The 18,868-nt window shown below is 36.1% G+C and overlaps 1 protein-coding gene across 5 annotated transcripts in view; it reads left to right on the forward strand.

The window, feature by feature from the left end:
• The window catches only part of THOC1 (THO complex subunit 1), a 50,339-nt gene that overhangs the window by 13,179 nt on the left and 18,292 nt on the right, over window positions 1–18,868 (forward strand). For all 5 annotated transcript variants that reach the window (XM_512049.9, XM_063796018.1, XM_009433771.5 and 2 more), the window contains 4 exons: window positions 1,282–1,364; window positions 3,016–3,089; window positions 4,454–4,562; window positions 5,964–6,095. In XM_512049.9, coding sequence (XP_512049.2) covers window positions 1,282–1,364; window positions 3,016–3,089; window positions 4,454–4,562; window positions 5,964–6,095 — 398 coding nt within the window. The remainder of the gene's footprint in view (window positions 1–1,281; window positions 1,365–3,015; window positions 3,090–4,453; window positions 4,563–5,963; window positions 6,096–18,868) is intronic.

Consider the following 18,868-nt stretch of genomic DNA (forward strand, 5'->3'; position numbering starts at 1 on the left):
TGCAACTTCTCCATTGGTAGTTGCTGCTTCACCTTGCACTATTATGTTACAGAGAGGGCTTTTTTCTTTAAACCTCGTAAACCAACTTCTGCTAGCTTCGTACTTTTCTTCTGTGGTGTCCTCACCTGTCTCAGCCTTCACAGAATTAATAAAAGAGTTAAAGCCTTTCTCTGGCTGGTTTGCTTGTCTATCCAGACCACTCAGACTTTCTCTGTATCAGCAGTAAGGCTGTTTTGCTTTCTTATCATTCATGTATTCACTGGAGTGGCACTTTTAACTTCCCGCAAGAACTTTATCTTTGCATTCACAACTTGGCTAACTGTTAAGCGCAAGAGAACTTTCAGCCTGTCGTGGCTTTTGACATGCCTTAATTACTAAGCTTAATCATGTATAGGTTTTTATTTAAAGTGAGAGATGTGAGACTCATCCTTTTACTTGACACTTAGAATCCATTGCAGGGTCATTAGTTGGCCTAAATTCAATATTGTTTCGTCTCAGGGAATAAGGAGGCCCAAGGAGAGAGAGAGAGTCATGGGAACGGTTGGTCGGTGAAGCAGTCAGAACACACACAGCATTTATTGATTGAATTTGCTATCTTACCAGCTTAGGCAACATGGCAAAAGCCCATCTCTACTGAAAATACAAAAAAATTTAGCCAGGCATGGTGGTGCTTGCCTGTAGTCCCAGCTACTCAGGAGGCTGAGGTGGGAGGATCATCTGAGCTTGGGAAGCTGAACTTGCAGTGAGCCATGATCATGCCACTGCACTGCAGCCTGGGTGACAGGAGTGAGTCGCTGTCTCAAAAAAAAAAAAAAAAAAAGTTTACTGTCTTAGATCTTAGATGGGCACAGTTTGTGGCAAAAACAAATCTGTGGCAAAACAATGACAATGTTAACCTCAAAGATCACTGATCACAGATCATCATAACAGATACAATAATAATGAAAAAGTTTGAAATATTGTGAGAATTACCAAAATGTGACAGAGGAAGTGAGCATATGCCGTTGGAAAAATGGTGCTGATAGACTTGCATGATGCAGGGTTGCCATTCAATTTATTTAAAAAAACAAGAAACTGTGAAGAACAACAAAACAAGGTATGCCCATACTCCAAAGGTACTTTTAAGAAATGAATTTTTTAAAGGATTTGAAAATCAAATGTGTTAATTTTGACTGCTCTTTATGGATTTAGCATTTTGTAGTTTTGATTATGACACAAGTTATACATAAGTTTAGGTGTCACTGGACTTGCTTTGCATCTTTTTTTTTGTTTTTTTACTAGGTCTTAACTTGCAGAGTCAGTTTAATCTGGAAAATGTCACTGTTTTCAATACGAATGAGCAGGAAAGCACCCTGGGTCAGAAGGTGAGGCTGATTTGAAATCTTCTCAGATAACATATTTGCAAGTTTGTTATTAAGATAGTGGGTCCAGGCACAGTGGCTCACACTTGTAATCCTAGCACTTTGGGAGGCTGAGGTGGGCAGATCACTTGAGCCTAGGAATTCAAGACCAGCCTGGACAACATGGCAAATCCTCATTCCTACAAAAAAGTACAAAAATTAGCAGGGCATGGTGGTGCACGCCTGTGGTCCCAGCTACTCGAGAGGCTGAGGTGGGAGAATCACCTCAGCCCAGGGAGGTCAAGCTGCAGTGAGCCTTGATCATGCCACTGTACTCCAGCCTGGGCGACAGAGTGAGACCCTGTCTCATTAAAAAAAAAAAAAAATTCATGTAACTGGGCCTATAAGTCATCAAAAATTTAAAAACTTTTAACTTTATTTCCAACTTACAGAAATAATGTTTTGTATGTAAAAAATTCAACCAGTGTTTAAGATAGAATGTACAGTTATTCTGTAATCCAAGGTAGACCATGGTAGATTATGGCATAGCTTTCTATTAATGTGGATTAGCAAAGTAGCTATACTTTCTGTTTTAATAGTGTTAATCATAAGGTAGATTATAGAATAGATGTACTTTCTGTTTTAAACATTGGGTTATTTTTTGCAGAATATGTATTTTTTCTATAAATTCATATTATTTCTATAACCACTCATAACATTCTCTGTCTCACCATACCAGGACTTTTTGTGTATATGTACAAACATGTTGTTTTTCTCCAGAATGAGGTCATTCATACTATTCTGAAATTCACTTTCTTCCTTTAAGATTTAGTTTTATCTTAGTTTTTAAATGGCTCTTGATAAATCTCAGAGTGGATATATCACATTTCTCTGCCTGTGGACATTTAGATTATCTCTGATAGTGAAAAACAATGTTACAGTGTCTAGTAGTGTATAATATTGCATCAGTCTGCATCGTCTGCATCAATTATGCAGATGTCTTTTTAGGATAAATTCCAGTAAGTAAAATTACTGGGTTAAAATATATGCGTATTTCATATTTCAATAGCTATTGCCTGGTTACTTCTCAAAAAGGTTATACCAATTTATACAGCCACCAGTGGCACATGGAGAATGCCTGCCCTTTTTCCTCACAGCCTCACCCCAACAGTGTGAATTATCAATTTTTTAAAAATATTGGCTTAATTGATGTATATATTTGAAAAATAAGTCTTCTTAGTTTTAATTTCATTTCCTTGATCATTATTGGGTTGAGGAACTTATTATATGTTGGTTGGAATTTATTTTTCTTCTGTGAATTAGCTATTCATGCTGTTTGCTCATTTTATTGTTGAATTGTCTTGTGCATTTCCAAAACATTTAGCCCTTTATTCCCAGAGGGAATCTATTGATTATGTTTAGAAATGCAGATTTGAAACTTTCTACTATCTTCATGACTGTGTTATGTCATTGTCATACTGCTCTTGAGTTCTTCTGTCCATCAGGTAAAATTCCGATTGCCTTACAGATTAACTATAGGTCTAGATAGTTAGTGACTATATTTCTCTAACTGTGGGTTGCCTAGGAATGTGTAACTGACCTGTTATTCTAGCATTTATCTCTTCTGTCTGATGACTGCTTCATGACAGGCTATACATTTTTTTTTTCAATTTAGCACACTGAAGATAGAGAAGAAGGAATGGATGTAGAAGAAGGCGAAATGGGAGATGAGGAAGCTCCAACAACGTGGTGAGTTTTCAGAGCCTAAGCTTTTTGACTTACAGAGATAATCTCTTAATTTATTGAGTATCCTCTCTGGAGTGAGGAGATAAGACAAGGAGGAAAGAAATTATAAGAAATTTCTTTCATTTGTAATTTTCATGTATATTACTTAATAAATCGTAAATCACTAATGGGCTTTATCTGCTGGTTTCTATATTATGTGCAGACAGTTCATTGTTTATATAGCCTACCCTATGCATAATCCCAGCATTTGAAAAGCCAGCCACAGGCAACCTTAGGAGCTCCTCCCCTTAATCCCTTCCATTAAACTTGTGGACCCAGTGCCTGTGTGTATTGGGCTAACTTTTAATGAAATAGGCAAGTTAAGAAGCCTTTCCTCCTTCTCTCCCCTTGCTCTTAAAACTGTTTCTTATCTCCTCCTCTGTAGCCCTGTGCTTTCTTTCCAAAAGCAATCCTCAGTGGCATAGATAGGTTCTAGAAACTGCAACATTAAGTGAAATGATGTATAATGAAATCAATTTTCCCATAGGCTAACAAACAAAAGTTAGGTTCTTATGGCCTATTTCTGGTCACAAAAACAATCACCAAACTCCTAGATAAAGATCAAAATGCTTCTGTTATTAAACATTGAATAAATGTGAGCTATACATGCAGTTACTAGATAAAGGGCTTATTTTTGTGATGCTAACTTGATATGTACCATATATGTTTTTCTCATACTAGTGCTTCTTAGGATATAATATTATTAGTTAGGATATGATACCTGTGACTTTTAACATAGATTCAGATTAACATTGGTTTAAATAACATAAAAGTTGATTTTTTTCCCCCTCATATCGAAGTCTAGAAGCAGGCAGTCCAAGGCTGGTAAGGGAGCGCTCCTCAGTGAGATTGCCTAGACCCAGGTTTCTTCTACCTTCTTCTTCCATCATCTTGGTGTTTGCCCTTTTTCCTGTAGTGCAAGGTGGCTCATGCTCACATCTGCATTCTAGCCAGCAGGAAGAGGAAAAGGCCAGTGATAAAATATGGCCCAAAAGTTGCACATATGACTTCTGCTCTCAACTGATTGGCCAGAATTTAATCACATGACCATGCGAGCAGCAAGATTGGTTGGGAAACATAATCTTTAATTCTGAATAACCATGTGTCCTTCCAAAATTCAGGGGCTCCACCAGTGTAGATAAAGAGTCTATTGGGGTCTATGAGTTCCCTAAAATGATTTGTAAAAGTTTATATAAGCATTTGTGAATGTGTACTTTTCTGATAACTTTCATTAGCTTCTGAAAACGGTTTGTGACCAAAGCTAAGAATATTTAGATATTTATAAAAGAATTTGAATGATTTATTTAATATAACGTTTATTTTGTTAGCTCTATTCCAATTGATTACAACCTGTATCGAAAATTCTGGTCACTTCAGGATTACTTCAGGAACCCTGTGCAATGCTATGAGAAGATTTCATGGAAAACTTTTCTCAAGGTAAGTTGCCAGTGACAGACTATCAGAAGCCCAGTATTTTATAGCCAGTGATAGAGCTAAAACTTAATCTTGTCTAACATACTTTTCACTATATAATTCTGCCTCTTACATTTTTATACCCATTTCATAACAAGTGAAATTATAAATTAATATTTAAACCACTAATATTGTGAAGTAGTATATAAGAATCAGATATTTAAAAGTTTGTCATTACAGCCTTGCTTTTTTTGAATATAATGAGTGTTGTTAACATAAATTGATATTTTGCAGAATATATTCTATCTTTGTACAAAATTATTTTAGCTATCTTGTTGAAACAGAAGTCCTCAAGTCATGGCTCTGGGCTAGATCTAACCTACTGCTTATAAACAAAGGTTTATTGGAATAGTACCATGACCATCCACTTACGTGTGGCTGTTTTTGCACTATAGTGGCACAGCTGAGTAGTTGCAACTGAGATTATAAAGGCCACAAAGCCTGAAATACTTACTCTCTGGTCCTTTACAGAAAAAGTTTGCCAATCCTGTTTTAGAAGAATTTGTTGTATTTTTCTTGGCTACTTAAAGATCAGTTGTCCTTTTTTGTCATAATCAAAATCTAAGATAAATAGGTAGTTCTCAGAATAGCATGGTGTGTGTTATGTTATTTTTAATAGTTTTTGTTTTATATGCAATTTTTTGTGGGGGCAGCACCATCCAAATTCAGATTAAGTGGTTAGTGAGAAATAATCTGGAATTGTCTTCTAACTGGACAGAATTTGGTGGAATTTATTTGCTCAGTTTTTAGCACAAGAAATGCGTAAGAGTTTCCACAGGTGGTTAAACAATTTCACTGGTAAATTTCTGTACACTCTTAAAAATGTTCCCTAATCTATTTGTCCCTTACGCAAACTTCTTAAATCATATTTCTTTGGTTTGTTTTTTTTTTTTTTTTTTTTTTTGAGACAGAGCCTCCCAGGTTCAAGGGATTCTTCAGCCTCAGTCTCTTGAGTAGCTGGGACCACAGGTGCCCGCCACCACACCTGGCTAATTTTTGTATTTTTAGTCGAGAAGGGGTTTCACCATGTTGGCCAGGCTGGTCTCAAACTCCTGATCTCAAGTTACCTGCCCACCTCCGCCTCCCGAAGTGCTGGGATTACAGGCATGAGCCACCACCACTGGCCAAGAAATCATATTTCTTTAGGAGTAGGGAGCTTGTACCTACTTTTACAACAAGTGAAATATCATACAAAATAGTTTTAACTCCCATTTTGCTATCATAATTTTTATTGTTAGTGTGCCTTGCAATATACAGTCTACATACATGATTGACTGGGAGTAAATTCTAGGCATTTTGATGCAGAAAAGCACTAAACAAATTTGGGTAACAATGTCGAATAAAACTAATATTTTTATTTTGCAGTATTCTGAAGAAGTTTTAGCTGTTTTTAAGAGTTATAAATTAGATGATACTCAGGCCTCAAGAAAAAAGATGGAAGAATTGAAAACAGGAGGAGAACATGTATATTTTGCAAAATTTTTAACAAGTGAAAAGGTATAAGTTTTTCTTTTTCATTAAGCATAATAAGAAATGGTCTTGTTTTATTTCCGTTTAGCTGACAGCCTTTCTAAGTTAAACTGAATAGAAATGTTTCTTATTTTACTTTGGGTTAAAGCTGATTGATTAATGTTAGTTTGAAAGTCCCATTTCTTCCTTTCAGAAGTAGGACTAATTTGGTTTCAAAGGTGAAAGTAGTTCTACATTAAGTCTGTTTTGTAGACTAATTTTGGAATAAATGCAGTTTAATTACTTTCATGTCTATATATTTTAAATGTCAAGTTAGGATTTAATTTGTATATGAAAATATTTCATAATTATTATTTAGGTACAAGTAAGGGGTTTAAAAGTTCCTTGTTAATCTTATTTATACATTTTAAAAAGTAAATTTTATTCAAATATAATGCTACAAGATTATGTAAAGTTTCTAGTCAAGATGGCACATTGAGTTTATGTTTCGACTCACTCCCTTTGCTCCAAACACATAGCAATGACGGGTAAAATATAAACGAGAAAACAAAAGAGACAAGGCTGGGCTTCCAGAAACAAGATAAATATCTTCATGGACCAGAAATGCCAAGTAGTGAGCAAAACTGCAGCCTGGGCCTGCTGGACTCTCTATCCAAGGCAGGTGGTGGTGTCCAGGAATTTGGCTACAAGTAACAGAGACTAAATGTGCACCATGTGGGACAAGGGGCCAGAGCCAGATTCACTTCTTGAAGCCAAGGACTAGGGTGGAACTTTTATCCACTTTTGGAAAGAAACTAAGAAAAAATATTGCCAGTCTTCTGCCAAGGGCTATGGTTTTATAGGAAGTTGTGAGCCTAGGGATAACAAAGACAGCTTTGTGTCCATCTGCTTGCTCAGTGACCAAATATGTGATATGCTCAGTATACTTATGAAACAGCTGCTCCAAGAAGTCATCATAAGACTTCTTCTAGACTTTTGGACTCAGGGGCCCTGGTAGAAGCAGATGCAAAACTGCTAGACAGGGAAGGATGTACGCAGAGAGGGAGGGGAAAGGAAGTAAACAAACATCCCAAAAGAAAAGGCTCCTGTTCAAAACTCTGATAAATTAAAATTCCAAAATCCATAAATCTAATGCTAAGAAGGATCACCAGCAAAATCAACTATTGGGATATATATATATTTATTCCAGATGAAATATATAGCCTGACCAAGACTTTATGTATGTTTTGGATACTCAAAAAGATAATCGATGAGATAACATCCATTGAAAAGGAACAAGAAATCATGAAACAAAAGCAGGCTGAAATGAAGTAGGACAGTCGATACAACTAATCGGAGTCTTGGAAATGAAAAATAACAATAATTGAAACCAAAACTCAGCACACAGAATTAAACTATACACTGGACATAGATGAACAAAGAACTAGTGAACTGAAGAAGGTGATGAGAACTTCATCCAGCAAGCAGCACAGACAGATTTTTTTTTTTTTTAAGTGGAAGAGCAGTTAAAAGCCATGGTGAATAGATTGGGAATTTCCAACATCTGTCTAGTAGGATTTCCAAAGAAGAAAATGGAGGGAATGGTAGAGAAACTGGATTGCAGAGAATTGAAGGAAATCTCAAATCCTCAGCTTAAAAGTGTGCCACAACTGCCAAGCAGGATAAAGAAAGATAAATCTACTCTTCATTACATCATGCCATAACTGTGGGCATTCAGAGAAAACCTAAAAGCCACTAAGGGATAAGAAAGACAAATATACTGGGAAGGCACAGCAGTTTGACTGTTAGCAGATTTCTAACATATCAACCATTAATACCAGAAGACAGTAGAGAAATATTAAAGTGCTGAAAGAAAAATGACATTCAATCTAGAATTTTATACCAAGTTAAATATACTCAAGACTGTCAATGAAAGAAAGACATTTTTATTTAAAGACCAGGATAACTTACCACTCAGTGACCCTCATTTTGAAAAAAACTACTCAAGGATGTTCTTCAGGAGGAAGGAAATTGAACCCATAAGAGTGGAGTGGGATACAGAAGGCAACGGTGAGCACAAAAATTGAAAAATATGACAGTAAATTTACTATTGACTATAAACACAAAAAAGTCATGAATGAGTTAAAATTTTTTTAATTAAAAAATTTTATTCACGTGGAACTTAACTAGATGGCAGTAATAATATGGAAGGGGAAAGCAGAGATGTTTAGTGAGTAATTTAAAATTATGGCAGTCCTTGTAATCTTCAGGAGTAGGAAAGGAATACTGAATATTCCTTTTCATGTATATTAAAAGGGTAACCACCAAAAGAGAACCAACTTGTTGCTCTCAAAGAGCAGAGATCAAAGGGAGGCAGGGAGGAATCTAGACCACTTTATAAATCCAGCAAATGGCAGAAAAAAGGAAGAGAAAGGAGGAGAGAAATACGTCAGTAATAACAAGTATAGACTGATTTAATTTACCTAATAAGACTTTATCAGATTGGATTTTTAAAACTCCAGCTATATTTGTTAATTTAAATGAAACAAATATAGAAACCTTTTGGTTAACTAAAGAATTCAAAAGTTTTATTCTACCTCATGTGTAAGAAAATCCCAAAGCTCTTCTTGCTTAACAAAGAACCTTCCCAAGGTTACCTACTTTTAGAATGCAGAGGTGTCAGTTTAATATTATCAGGGCAAAAAAGTTACAAAATAAAACAACCAGTAAGAGTTGTGTACTTTTAAGAGTTACAGGTCCACATTTCTCAGGACATGACAGCTATTTCAAAACTCTGGATGTCTTAATTGATATATGTATATATATATTTTTTTTGAGACGGAGTTTGGCTCTGTCGCCCAGGCTGGAGTGCAATGGCGCGGTCTTGGCTCACTGCAACCTCTGCCACCTGGGTTTAAGCGATTCTCCTGCCTCCACCTCCCGAACAAATAGCATTTCTAAAGACATTTTAGTAATGAAAAACAGCAGGATTAAACATTTTCAGAGAAATCTCCACATTGGAATGTGGGATTGATGCTTTTATATCAGTCCATTCACTTTGTCACACTTGGCTTTCTAATAGTATCTCTCCTTTTCTGATTCTTTGTGAACTTGCTTTCACCAGCAGTTAGAACATGAACTTTCAGGATTAAGCACTGAAATTTCATTAATTAATATCACATCACGAGGAAGGTAAAAACAGCTTTGAGAAACTTAAAACATACCATAGGAGTAAGAAAAAGGCACAAAATTGTACCAAAGAGAATGTGAGGCATGTAATGTTTTGCATCTTCATTTCCCTTTGTTGCCCCTTAAGCAACAACTTTGTCTTAAATTTACAGTCCTCCTTGTACATTCTTCATATTTTTCGGTGTATTTTTAGTTTTTACTACTTAATATACAAGTGAAAATATTTGTAATGCATTACGTGTATCATGAAAAATATGCAACATTTTATAAGCTTTACTGCTTCACTGAAAGAAGCCTTCCAGCATCTCTGTACCTTACATGGTGTTTTGATACTAGGATTCCCAAAAAGGCCTTCACACCTAAATATATGCCAGTTTTGGGCCTGATGTTACTTTCAACTTTTGATATAGATTTGGTAAGTCATGAGAAAGGTCTGGATTTTTCAGGGATATGGGTGCCATATTCCTTGCCAGTAAGAGCTAGCTAAAGTGAAATCTAAAGCTATGATTATTTGGAGCATAACTCTTTAGCCTATCATTTCACTGGTGAGCAGGTTTAGAAAAGTGCTTGTCATTACAAGGTTAGATCTTTCATCTCTGTAATAGAGCCGTGACCCCATCCAATGGGAATATTATTATCCAGAAGCATTGTGTTTTGTTACATGAATCTGGTCAGACTTTTCCTTAGGGATAGTCCGGAAATAATGCTTGGCAAGGATGATACGAACTTTTTTTTTTTTTTGAGACACTTTTTTTTTGGCCCACTGTAACTTCCACCTCCTGGGTTCAAGCGATTCTCGTGCCTCAGCCTCCCAGGCAGCTGGGATTACAGGCACCCAACACCATGCCTGGCCAATTTTTGTATTTTTAATAGAGACAGGTTTTTTGCCATGTTGGCCAGGCTGGTCTCGAACTCCCAACCTCAGGTGATCTGCCTGCCTCAGCCTTCCAAAGTGCAGGGATTACAGGCGTGAGCCACCACGCCCAGCCAGATGATATAAACTTTATAGTTGGAGATAGGCCAGTCATGTGGCAACTACAGGTAGGCAGAGGTTCTACAAATAAAATGGGTGTCTTTGTAAATTATTGTGTCTTCCTTCTTAAAGACGGAAGTTTCCCCTAGAAACAAAGTGCCACATTTTTGTACTACGTGGAGTGTGATTCTAAATACTAATGCCCAACAGTATAGTTGGCCCTTTTTAGCAGAGCAAAATAATCCAGGGATACTACTTGCTAAATGTAGTGCTGATATACCTGGGTTGTTTATTTTTTAATGGAGTGGAAAAGTATCTGTTCCTTAAGGTTAGTCCAGGATCATACTCAGAAATTTTAAGGGAGGATTTTACCTCTAATTGTTCAACTTATACCAAATAAAAGGCACTGGTATTATAGGGATTCCTCCCTCTGTACTATGTAGCATGTAAAAGCAGAACAACATTTCAAAACGTTTAAGTACCATGAGTATTACCATGATGGTTAAAGGAATATATTTTTGGATCTTTTAAGTTCTCACAGAAAGAGTGTAATAACACTAATTAGATATAGGCTTTAGGGTTACCCAGTCCTTCAGAATAATACACTTCTCACTTTCCATCTGAGACTCAATGACCAAAATGATCAGATGGAATACTCAGTGGCTAGCAGTTACCAGGGTGAGGTTACCCACAGTTATGTACTGTTGACCCTAGTGTGGTCATTAGGCCATTCATTTTCATGGAGAAAAGAAAATTCACAATTTTGCTTGGTCTCTGCATTGTGTGAAGAGGCCTCTAGTTAGGACTTTTGGTCATTTTTTAAAAAAAGTTCCTGGCAGTAAGAAACTATCCATATAGTCATTCTGCCTTAAATGTTTTGTACTTTTTATGTCCATTTGAGAGGTTGAATCTTTATGTAGTAACGGCTAAGGTGGGTCTCTTATAAGATACACTATAGCCTAGTTAGGAGCAAATTAAGGCAGAAGCAAGACCCTCCTGTTAACAAAGTGGGCAGGCTAACCACTATCCTACAATTTTTTTTTTTTATCTCATTAGTTGTTCTCGGCATGGGAGGCTTTTAGATAGCTCTGGAACAGGGTTGCACAGCAGGAGGTGAGCGGTGGGCAAGCAAGCGAAGCTTCATCTGTATTTACAGCTGCTCTCCATCACTCGTATTACCACCTGAGCTCCGTCTCCTATCAGATCAGCAGCAGCATTAGATTCTCATGGGAACATGAACCCTATTGTAAACTGATCATGAGGGATCTAGGTTGTGTGCTCCTTATGAGAATCTAATGCCTGATGATCTGTCACTGTCTCCCACCACCCCCAGGTGGGACCTTCTAGTTGCAGGTAAACAAGCTCAGGGCTTCCACTGATTCTACATTATGGTGAGTTGTATATGTATTTCATTATATATTACAATATAATAATAATAGAAATGAAGTACACAATAAATGTAATGTACTTGAATCATCCCAAAACCATTCCCTCTACCCCATAACCCCTGGTCTGTGGAAAAATTGTCTTCCATGAAACCAGTCCCTGGTGCCAAAAAGGTTGGGGATCCCTGCTTTAGAAGTCTTTTGCTGACAGTCATGTCAGTCTTAGCATATGGGTGTGCTTTCACTCGTCCTGTTAAGGTAAATACTATAGCCAAAACCTTTTCATATGATTGTAAAATTGACTTGTAATGGTCTTCAGGGCGGAAAGCATGAACTACCCTCTGTTTTGACATTTTTGAACTCTGGTCCTGACAGATAGAACAGTTCTTTAAATATCATTGAGCATATTAGAAAACTTAGAGCATACTCTGCCATTGTTATTTTTAGAATAACCTCTGTGTGTGAGTCAAGCCATGGTTATACAAGCAAGATAAGAAAGTAAAGTGATGCTATCAAGTAGCAGCCCTCTAGGAAAGACCAAAGACAGGGTGCAGAAGATGTACTGCCAAAGTAGGCTCTGAATTTGGAGCCTAATCTTGAAGAGAGGCAAAGTCTGAAAGGCTTAGCAGAGGAGACTAGTTATTTGATAAGATAAAGAGCAGAGATAGAATAAGAAGTCGCCCAACCTTCTTATTAGCCAAAGTAATAGAAATTAATACTGACTATAACAGAAAGACCATTACAAATTTTAGATCCTCTAGAAATGAGAACTCATTATTTTTACAACAGTGTATAGTCATGATTACACAAAAGCATAACAAAGTCATATTTATAAATGTTAATAGACCTTTGAAAAGAAAATGTTCTCTGATGAGGACAATAATTTTGGACTCCTGGACAGACTCTGTAGAGGGCAAAAAAATATTACCTGGTTATAAATGGACTTCATACCCAGAGGAAAAAAAAATTTTTTATCTGCGTTAATTGGGCTCCCTCCTCTATTATATACAAGTGTTTATTAGTTTTCAGTATACTTTGATATGCATGTTTTAATAGATCAGTGTTTAATAACAGTATTATTTAAAACTTTGAAATTGGTTTTTAAAACAATTCTATCAATCATGTTTAATATGTAAACATTAACTGATTTATTTCATCCTGAGTGTTATGAAGAACAAACATGTTAAGGTATAGTCAGAGATACATAGGTTTAAAAACATGAATCAGGCCAGGCACAATGGCTCACACCTGTGTCCCAGCACTCTGGGAGGCCGAGGCAGACAGATCACTTGAGGTCAGGTGTTTGAGACCAGCCTGGCCAACACAGCGAAACTCTGTCTGTACTAAAAATACAAAAAATTAGCCGGGCGTGGTGGCAGGTGCCTATAATCCCAGCCACTCGGGAGGCTGAGGTAGGAGAATTGCGTAAACCCAGGAGGCAGAGGTTGCAGTGAGCTGAGATCACACCACTGCACTCCATCCTGGGCAACAGAGTGAGACTCTGTCTCAAAAAATAAATAAATAAAATAAAAGAATCATGTGTTAGGGACTTTTTATGTTTTCTGTGTCTGAATTTTAACTTTTTGTAGAAATTTTTTCAATACTCTGTAATCCTATAGAATATTAAAACTTTACCGGGTAGCGTAAGAATATTCTGTAAATTCATATAATTTTCAGTATTGTCTGAGATTTATGAAAACCAATATATAAACACTGGCTGTTTAATCACAGCTTGATTTAGTTGTTCACCCATGTTTATGAGTAAATAATCCTGAGTTAATAATACAGGTAACAACAAAATAACCAATATTAATTAGAAAGTTTCATTTTAGCCTTTTAAAGGTAGAAAAGTCTTATGTTTATTAAAAATCTATATTTGTATCTTTTTTCTACCTTGTTGTTTAATCAAAGAAAAGTCATAAAGTCATCTTTTAAACTGAAAACTTTCAAACAGTACTAATGTAAAACATTAAAGAGTTTGTGTTACATTGATTATGAGTATTAAGGAAAATGAAATGTAAATTTTTGATATTTATTTTATTGAGGAATACTGTAGCCTTCTAAGTCTACTTCACAGTACAGTCATGCACCCCATAATGGCACCACATAACGACCACATAACTGGTCAACAGTGGACCCCATGTACAACAGTGGTTCTGTAAGATTATAGATTATAATACTGTATTTTTACTTTGCCTTTTCTATGTTTAGATACACAAATCCTTAACCATTGTGTTACAGTTGCTTACAGTATTCAGTGCAGTAACATGCTCTACAGGTTCGTAGCCTAGGAGCCATAGGCTGTACCATATAGCCTAGTTGTGTAGTAGGCAATTCTATTGTTAAGTACACTCTATGATATTCACACAATGGGGAAATTGCCTAATGACACCTTTCTTAGAATGTATCCCTGTAGGTAAGCGACACATTATTAGTGCAGAAAGTTGCTTAAAACTTTTTAATTTGAGACTGTATCTTCAGGTTATCTTTTTACTAAATAAAAGGATTGAGACTTGATAGCTCCTGCCTTCAATGGGCATCTCCTTTTATCTTATAACTCAGCAGGGACACTGAGAGACCTTTAAGCTAAAATTAGATTTTTCATTTTTTTAAGAACTTTTTTTTGAAAGACAGTTTGAAAAGAATTATTAGAGAGTAGAGCTGGGTGCAGTGGCTCACACCTGTAATCCTAGCACCTTGGGAGGCCAAGGTGGGCAAATCACTTGAGGTCAGGAGTTTGAGACCAGCCTGGCCAACATGGTGAAACCCCATCTCCACAAAATACAAAAATTAGCCAGGCGTGGTGGTGCGTGCCTGTAATCCCAGCTACCCTAGAGGCGGAGGCATGGGGATCCATTGAACCTGGGAGGCAGAGGTTGCGGTGAGCCAAGATCGCACCGCTGCACTCTAGCCTGGGCAACAGAGTGAGACTCCATCTCAAAAAAAAAAAAAAAAAAAGAAGGAATACTATTTAAATTTATAATTTAGTTGTTTTTATACAATTGTTTACACATTCTTTTTCTCAGAAACCAAATGTTTTCTATTTCAGTTGAGTAAGTTATATGGAAGGTACTATTCCAGGTAGAAAACTATTGTACAGTTTAGTCCTCTAAACCCTAATTTAATATCTAACACATTTGTGAAAATTAAAAGTTTAAATTGTTTAAAGTTTAAAGCGAAATATTTGTAAACATACTAACTGTGGAACCTGTATTTTTTTTTTCGTAATCTGGGGAGAAAATGGGTATATTCAAAACATTTGGTGTTTAGGCTTGATTTCTTAATTGTCTGGGCAGATTTTAACAGCTCGTCCAGGATTATGTAAGCACTTAGTGGTGCCTTTCAACAATTTAAAAAGGAAATCCAGTATGTGAAGCCTGGTGTGGTGGCTCACGCTCGTAATCCCAGCACTTTGAGAGGTCAAGGTGGGTGGATCACTTGAGGCCAGGAGTTTGAGATCAGCCTGGCCAACATAGTGAAACCCCATCTCTACTAAACATACAAAATTTAGCTGGGTGTGGTAGTGCGCACCTGTAGTCCCAGCTGCTCAGGAGGCTGAGGCAGAATTGCTTGAACCCAGGAGGCAGAGGTTGTAGTAAGCCACGATTGTGCCACTGCACTCCAGCCTGGGTGACAGAGCAAGACTCTGTATAAAAAAAAAAAAAATCCAGTACATGAGAGATTTAGTACTTTTCTAGAAATCTCTCAAGCCACACAGTCTGATCAGACTTATATACTATAGAAACTGTACAGCTGTGTTCTTTTCAGAGACTTAATACTTTTTTGAGAAATATGCAACTCCTGCAGTCATGCTACAGAAAGACTACCCTATTGCCCACTCCCTGACACACAATTCATATGGGTTTTCACATAAAAGAAAAAAAAAGCCTAACACTCAGTCAACAGGAAAATTATTAAATTATTAGGCCAACTAGAGGTCATACAAGAGCACTTTGAAGGAGTGAAAACATTCTGAACTAACTCAAGGTTAATAGAAGCGATCCTTTTGTGTACTGTACCTCACTGGGGCTCAAGAGCAAAACATAAAATCACATTTACACAGATGCTCTGAGCTTCCCATGTACCAAATTGCCATTGGTACATTTGTCTTCCGGGGGCACCAGTTTCCTTTTAATGAGGTTTGCATCTTAGAATCTTATTCTTTCCTAGTTATGCAAAACTGAGTTGTGTAATTCCATGATTTTCAGTAAGAAGGAAAAAAGCGGACCTAAGAAGCTTAAAACTTACATGGAAAAGAAAAGAACACAAAATTTAATAAATTGAAGATGGAGCAGTTTGTATCCACAAGGGATATATACCTAAAACAAAACTCATGATTGAAATATTAGGATGGAAAGAGACATACCAGGCTAATATCAACAAAAAGAAAGCTACATAAATAACAAATAAAATAGAATTTAAGGGAAAAAGTATAAATAGGACAAGGAACACTACATAATAAAGGAATGAACCACCAAGAAGGTGTCATGAACTTATATGTATTTAACAATATACCCTCAAAATATATTAAGCAAAAACTTACAAAATTATGAAAAGTTGGCCCACAATTACAGTATGTATTTTTAACTGCTTCTGATGGATCAGGTTGACTAAAGATTAGTTAAGTATATGGAAGATTTGAACAATGACAGTAATAAGCTTGGTGTAGTATAGAACAAATAGAAGCAACATATTTCTTTTTGTGTATACGTGGAACATTCACAAAATTTGACCATGTACTAGGTCACAAAGAAATTCTCAGCAAATTTCAAAGATTATACACGAAGAACACATTCTCTGGCCACATTTCTCTGTAATCAAATTAGAATTCTAAAATTAGAGCTGCAAAAAGGATAGCTTAAAAAAAGGCAAATATATGAAAACATAAAAATGCATTTCTCAGGAGTTAAAGAAGAAATCATAATGGAAATTCCAAATTTGTAATAAATGTATATCAAAATTGTAATTATAGGAAGAATTACATGTCCAAAGTGTGGGTTGCAAATAAAGGGAGATGTAAAGGGACAGTTAAAGCTTCATATGCATTAATGGAAAAAATGTCAAGAAAGAGTGACAAATTGAGCGTTCAACTCAAGAAGTTAGAAAAAGTACAAAATAAAGCTCAAGAAAATGGAAGTAATAATAGCACAACTTAGTGAAATAAAACAAACTAAAACATATCAGCAAAACTGAAAGTTGTTTCTTTGAAAAGAAAATGTTATAAAAAGAAATCCAGAGCTTGTGCAAGGAAAATGAAAAGATACCAGCAAACAATATTAACAGTAAAAATTGACATAGAGATATTTCAAATGATTAAGAGGATATTATGAACAACTTCTACGAATAAGTTTTGAAGCCTAATAAAATGGGAATTGTTTAGAAAATTTTAATGACCGAAATAGACTCTCAAAAAAAAAAAAAATAGAAAACCAAATAAATGAACAACCATTAAAGAAATACCAGCCAGAATGACACTTTTTGAGTGACATCAGGCCCAGAGGTTTTTTAGGCATATCTTATCAACACTTCAAAGAATAAATAATTTCTACCATAAATGAAAATTTTCAGAAGTTAGAAAAGGAGAAGCCCCCCAGTTCATTATGTAAGATTATAACTTAAAATCCCAATAAGGACAGAACAAGGAAAAATGTGTATGTATATTCATCTCACATATAAATAGAATGTTTTCTATTTATAGAAATAAAAAATGTCTTACAAACTCACAAATTAAATGAAGTAGTTTTTTTTTAAAAATAGAGACATACAGTTTATCCTAGGAATGTAAGTATGGTTCATCAGAAAGATGAATATAATGCCAGATTAACAACAGATTGGCTGGGCGTATTGGCTTACGCCTGTAATCCCAGCACTTTGGGAGGCCAAGGCCGGAGGATTGCTTGAGCCCAGGAGTTCAAGACCATCCTGGGCAACACAGCAAGACCGTGTCTGGAAAAAAAAAACAGATTAAAGATTTTTAAGATCTGTATGATCATCTCAGAAGCCAAGAAAATTCAATAAAATCTAATATTCAATATAAAAAGTAGAAAGGAATGTTCTCTGAGTTGATAAAGGACTGATTTTAAAAACCCTATTGCAAACATCATACACAATTATGAAACTTTAGAAAGTATTCCCGTTAAATCCAAAAAGAAGACAAGGATGGACACTAACCATATTTCTGTTCAACACCGTACTGGAGGATCTAACCATTTCACTAAGAGAAAAAAACAAAAAAGGAGTAAGAGTTATAAGTATTGGAAAGAAAAGAGTAAACTATCCCCATTTGAAGACAATATAACTGTCTACAGAGAAAAATCCAAGAGAACCAAGAAACTGTTAGAACTAATGAAACTTCAGCAAGATTGCAAGAGAAACATCAATAGTGTTCTTATAAACCAGTAATCAATTACAACATGTTATTCAGAATAGCAGTGAAAGCTCTCCAATACCTAGGCGTAATCTTCATAGAGAAACATTACAAAAATGGAGCAGTGTTTCTACATTTATAGATACAGACCCAGTGCCCCTTCTCCCCAGATTTATTGATTCAGTATATTTTGAATCAGTATCCAAATGGGTTTTTTAATTTGAGTTATACCCAAAGGAATATAAATTGTTTTATTATAAAGACCAAATGGGTTTTTTCATGGGAACTCAAAAAGTTAGTCTTACTATTTCTATGGAAAAGCAAAGAGCCAAGAGTAAGAAAACTATGAAGAAAGCGGGGACACTTGCTGTGTCAGATATTAAGACCTATACAGCAATAGTAATTAGGGCAGGTAATTATTAGTACTAATATACAGAAGAAGAAAACTAAAACAATAGAAAGTCCAAATTGTAGAAAAGGTTAATATACAAAAGAGTTTGCATTATAAACTTGTGAGGAAAGGATGAATTATTTATTTATTTATTTATTTATTTTGAGACAGAGTTTCACTCTTGTTGCCCAGGCGAGTGCAATGGCGCGATCTTGGCTCATCGCAGCCTCCACCTCCTGGGTTCAAGTGATTCTCTTGCCTCAGCCTCCTGAGTAACTGGAATTACAGGCATGCGCCACCATGCCCAGGTAATTTTATATTTTTAGTACAGACAAGGTTTCTCCATATTGGTCAGGCTGGTCTCAAACTCCCAACCTCAGGTGATCTGCCCGCCTCAGCCTCCCAAAGTGCTGGGATTACAGGTGTGAGCCACCAGGCCTGGCCTATTCTTAATAAATGTTGCTTGGACAATTCATTATCCATATGGAAAAATTAAAATTCAGTCTATACCTCAGT

The sequence above is a fragment of the Pan troglodytes genome, chromosome 17 (assembly GCF_028858775.2).
Source record: "Pan troglodytes isolate AG18354 chromosome 17, NHGRI_mPanTro3-v2.0_pri, whole genome shotgun sequence".
Lineage (NCBI taxonomy): Eukaryota > Metazoa > Chordata > Mammalia > Primates > Hominidae > Pan > Pan troglodytes.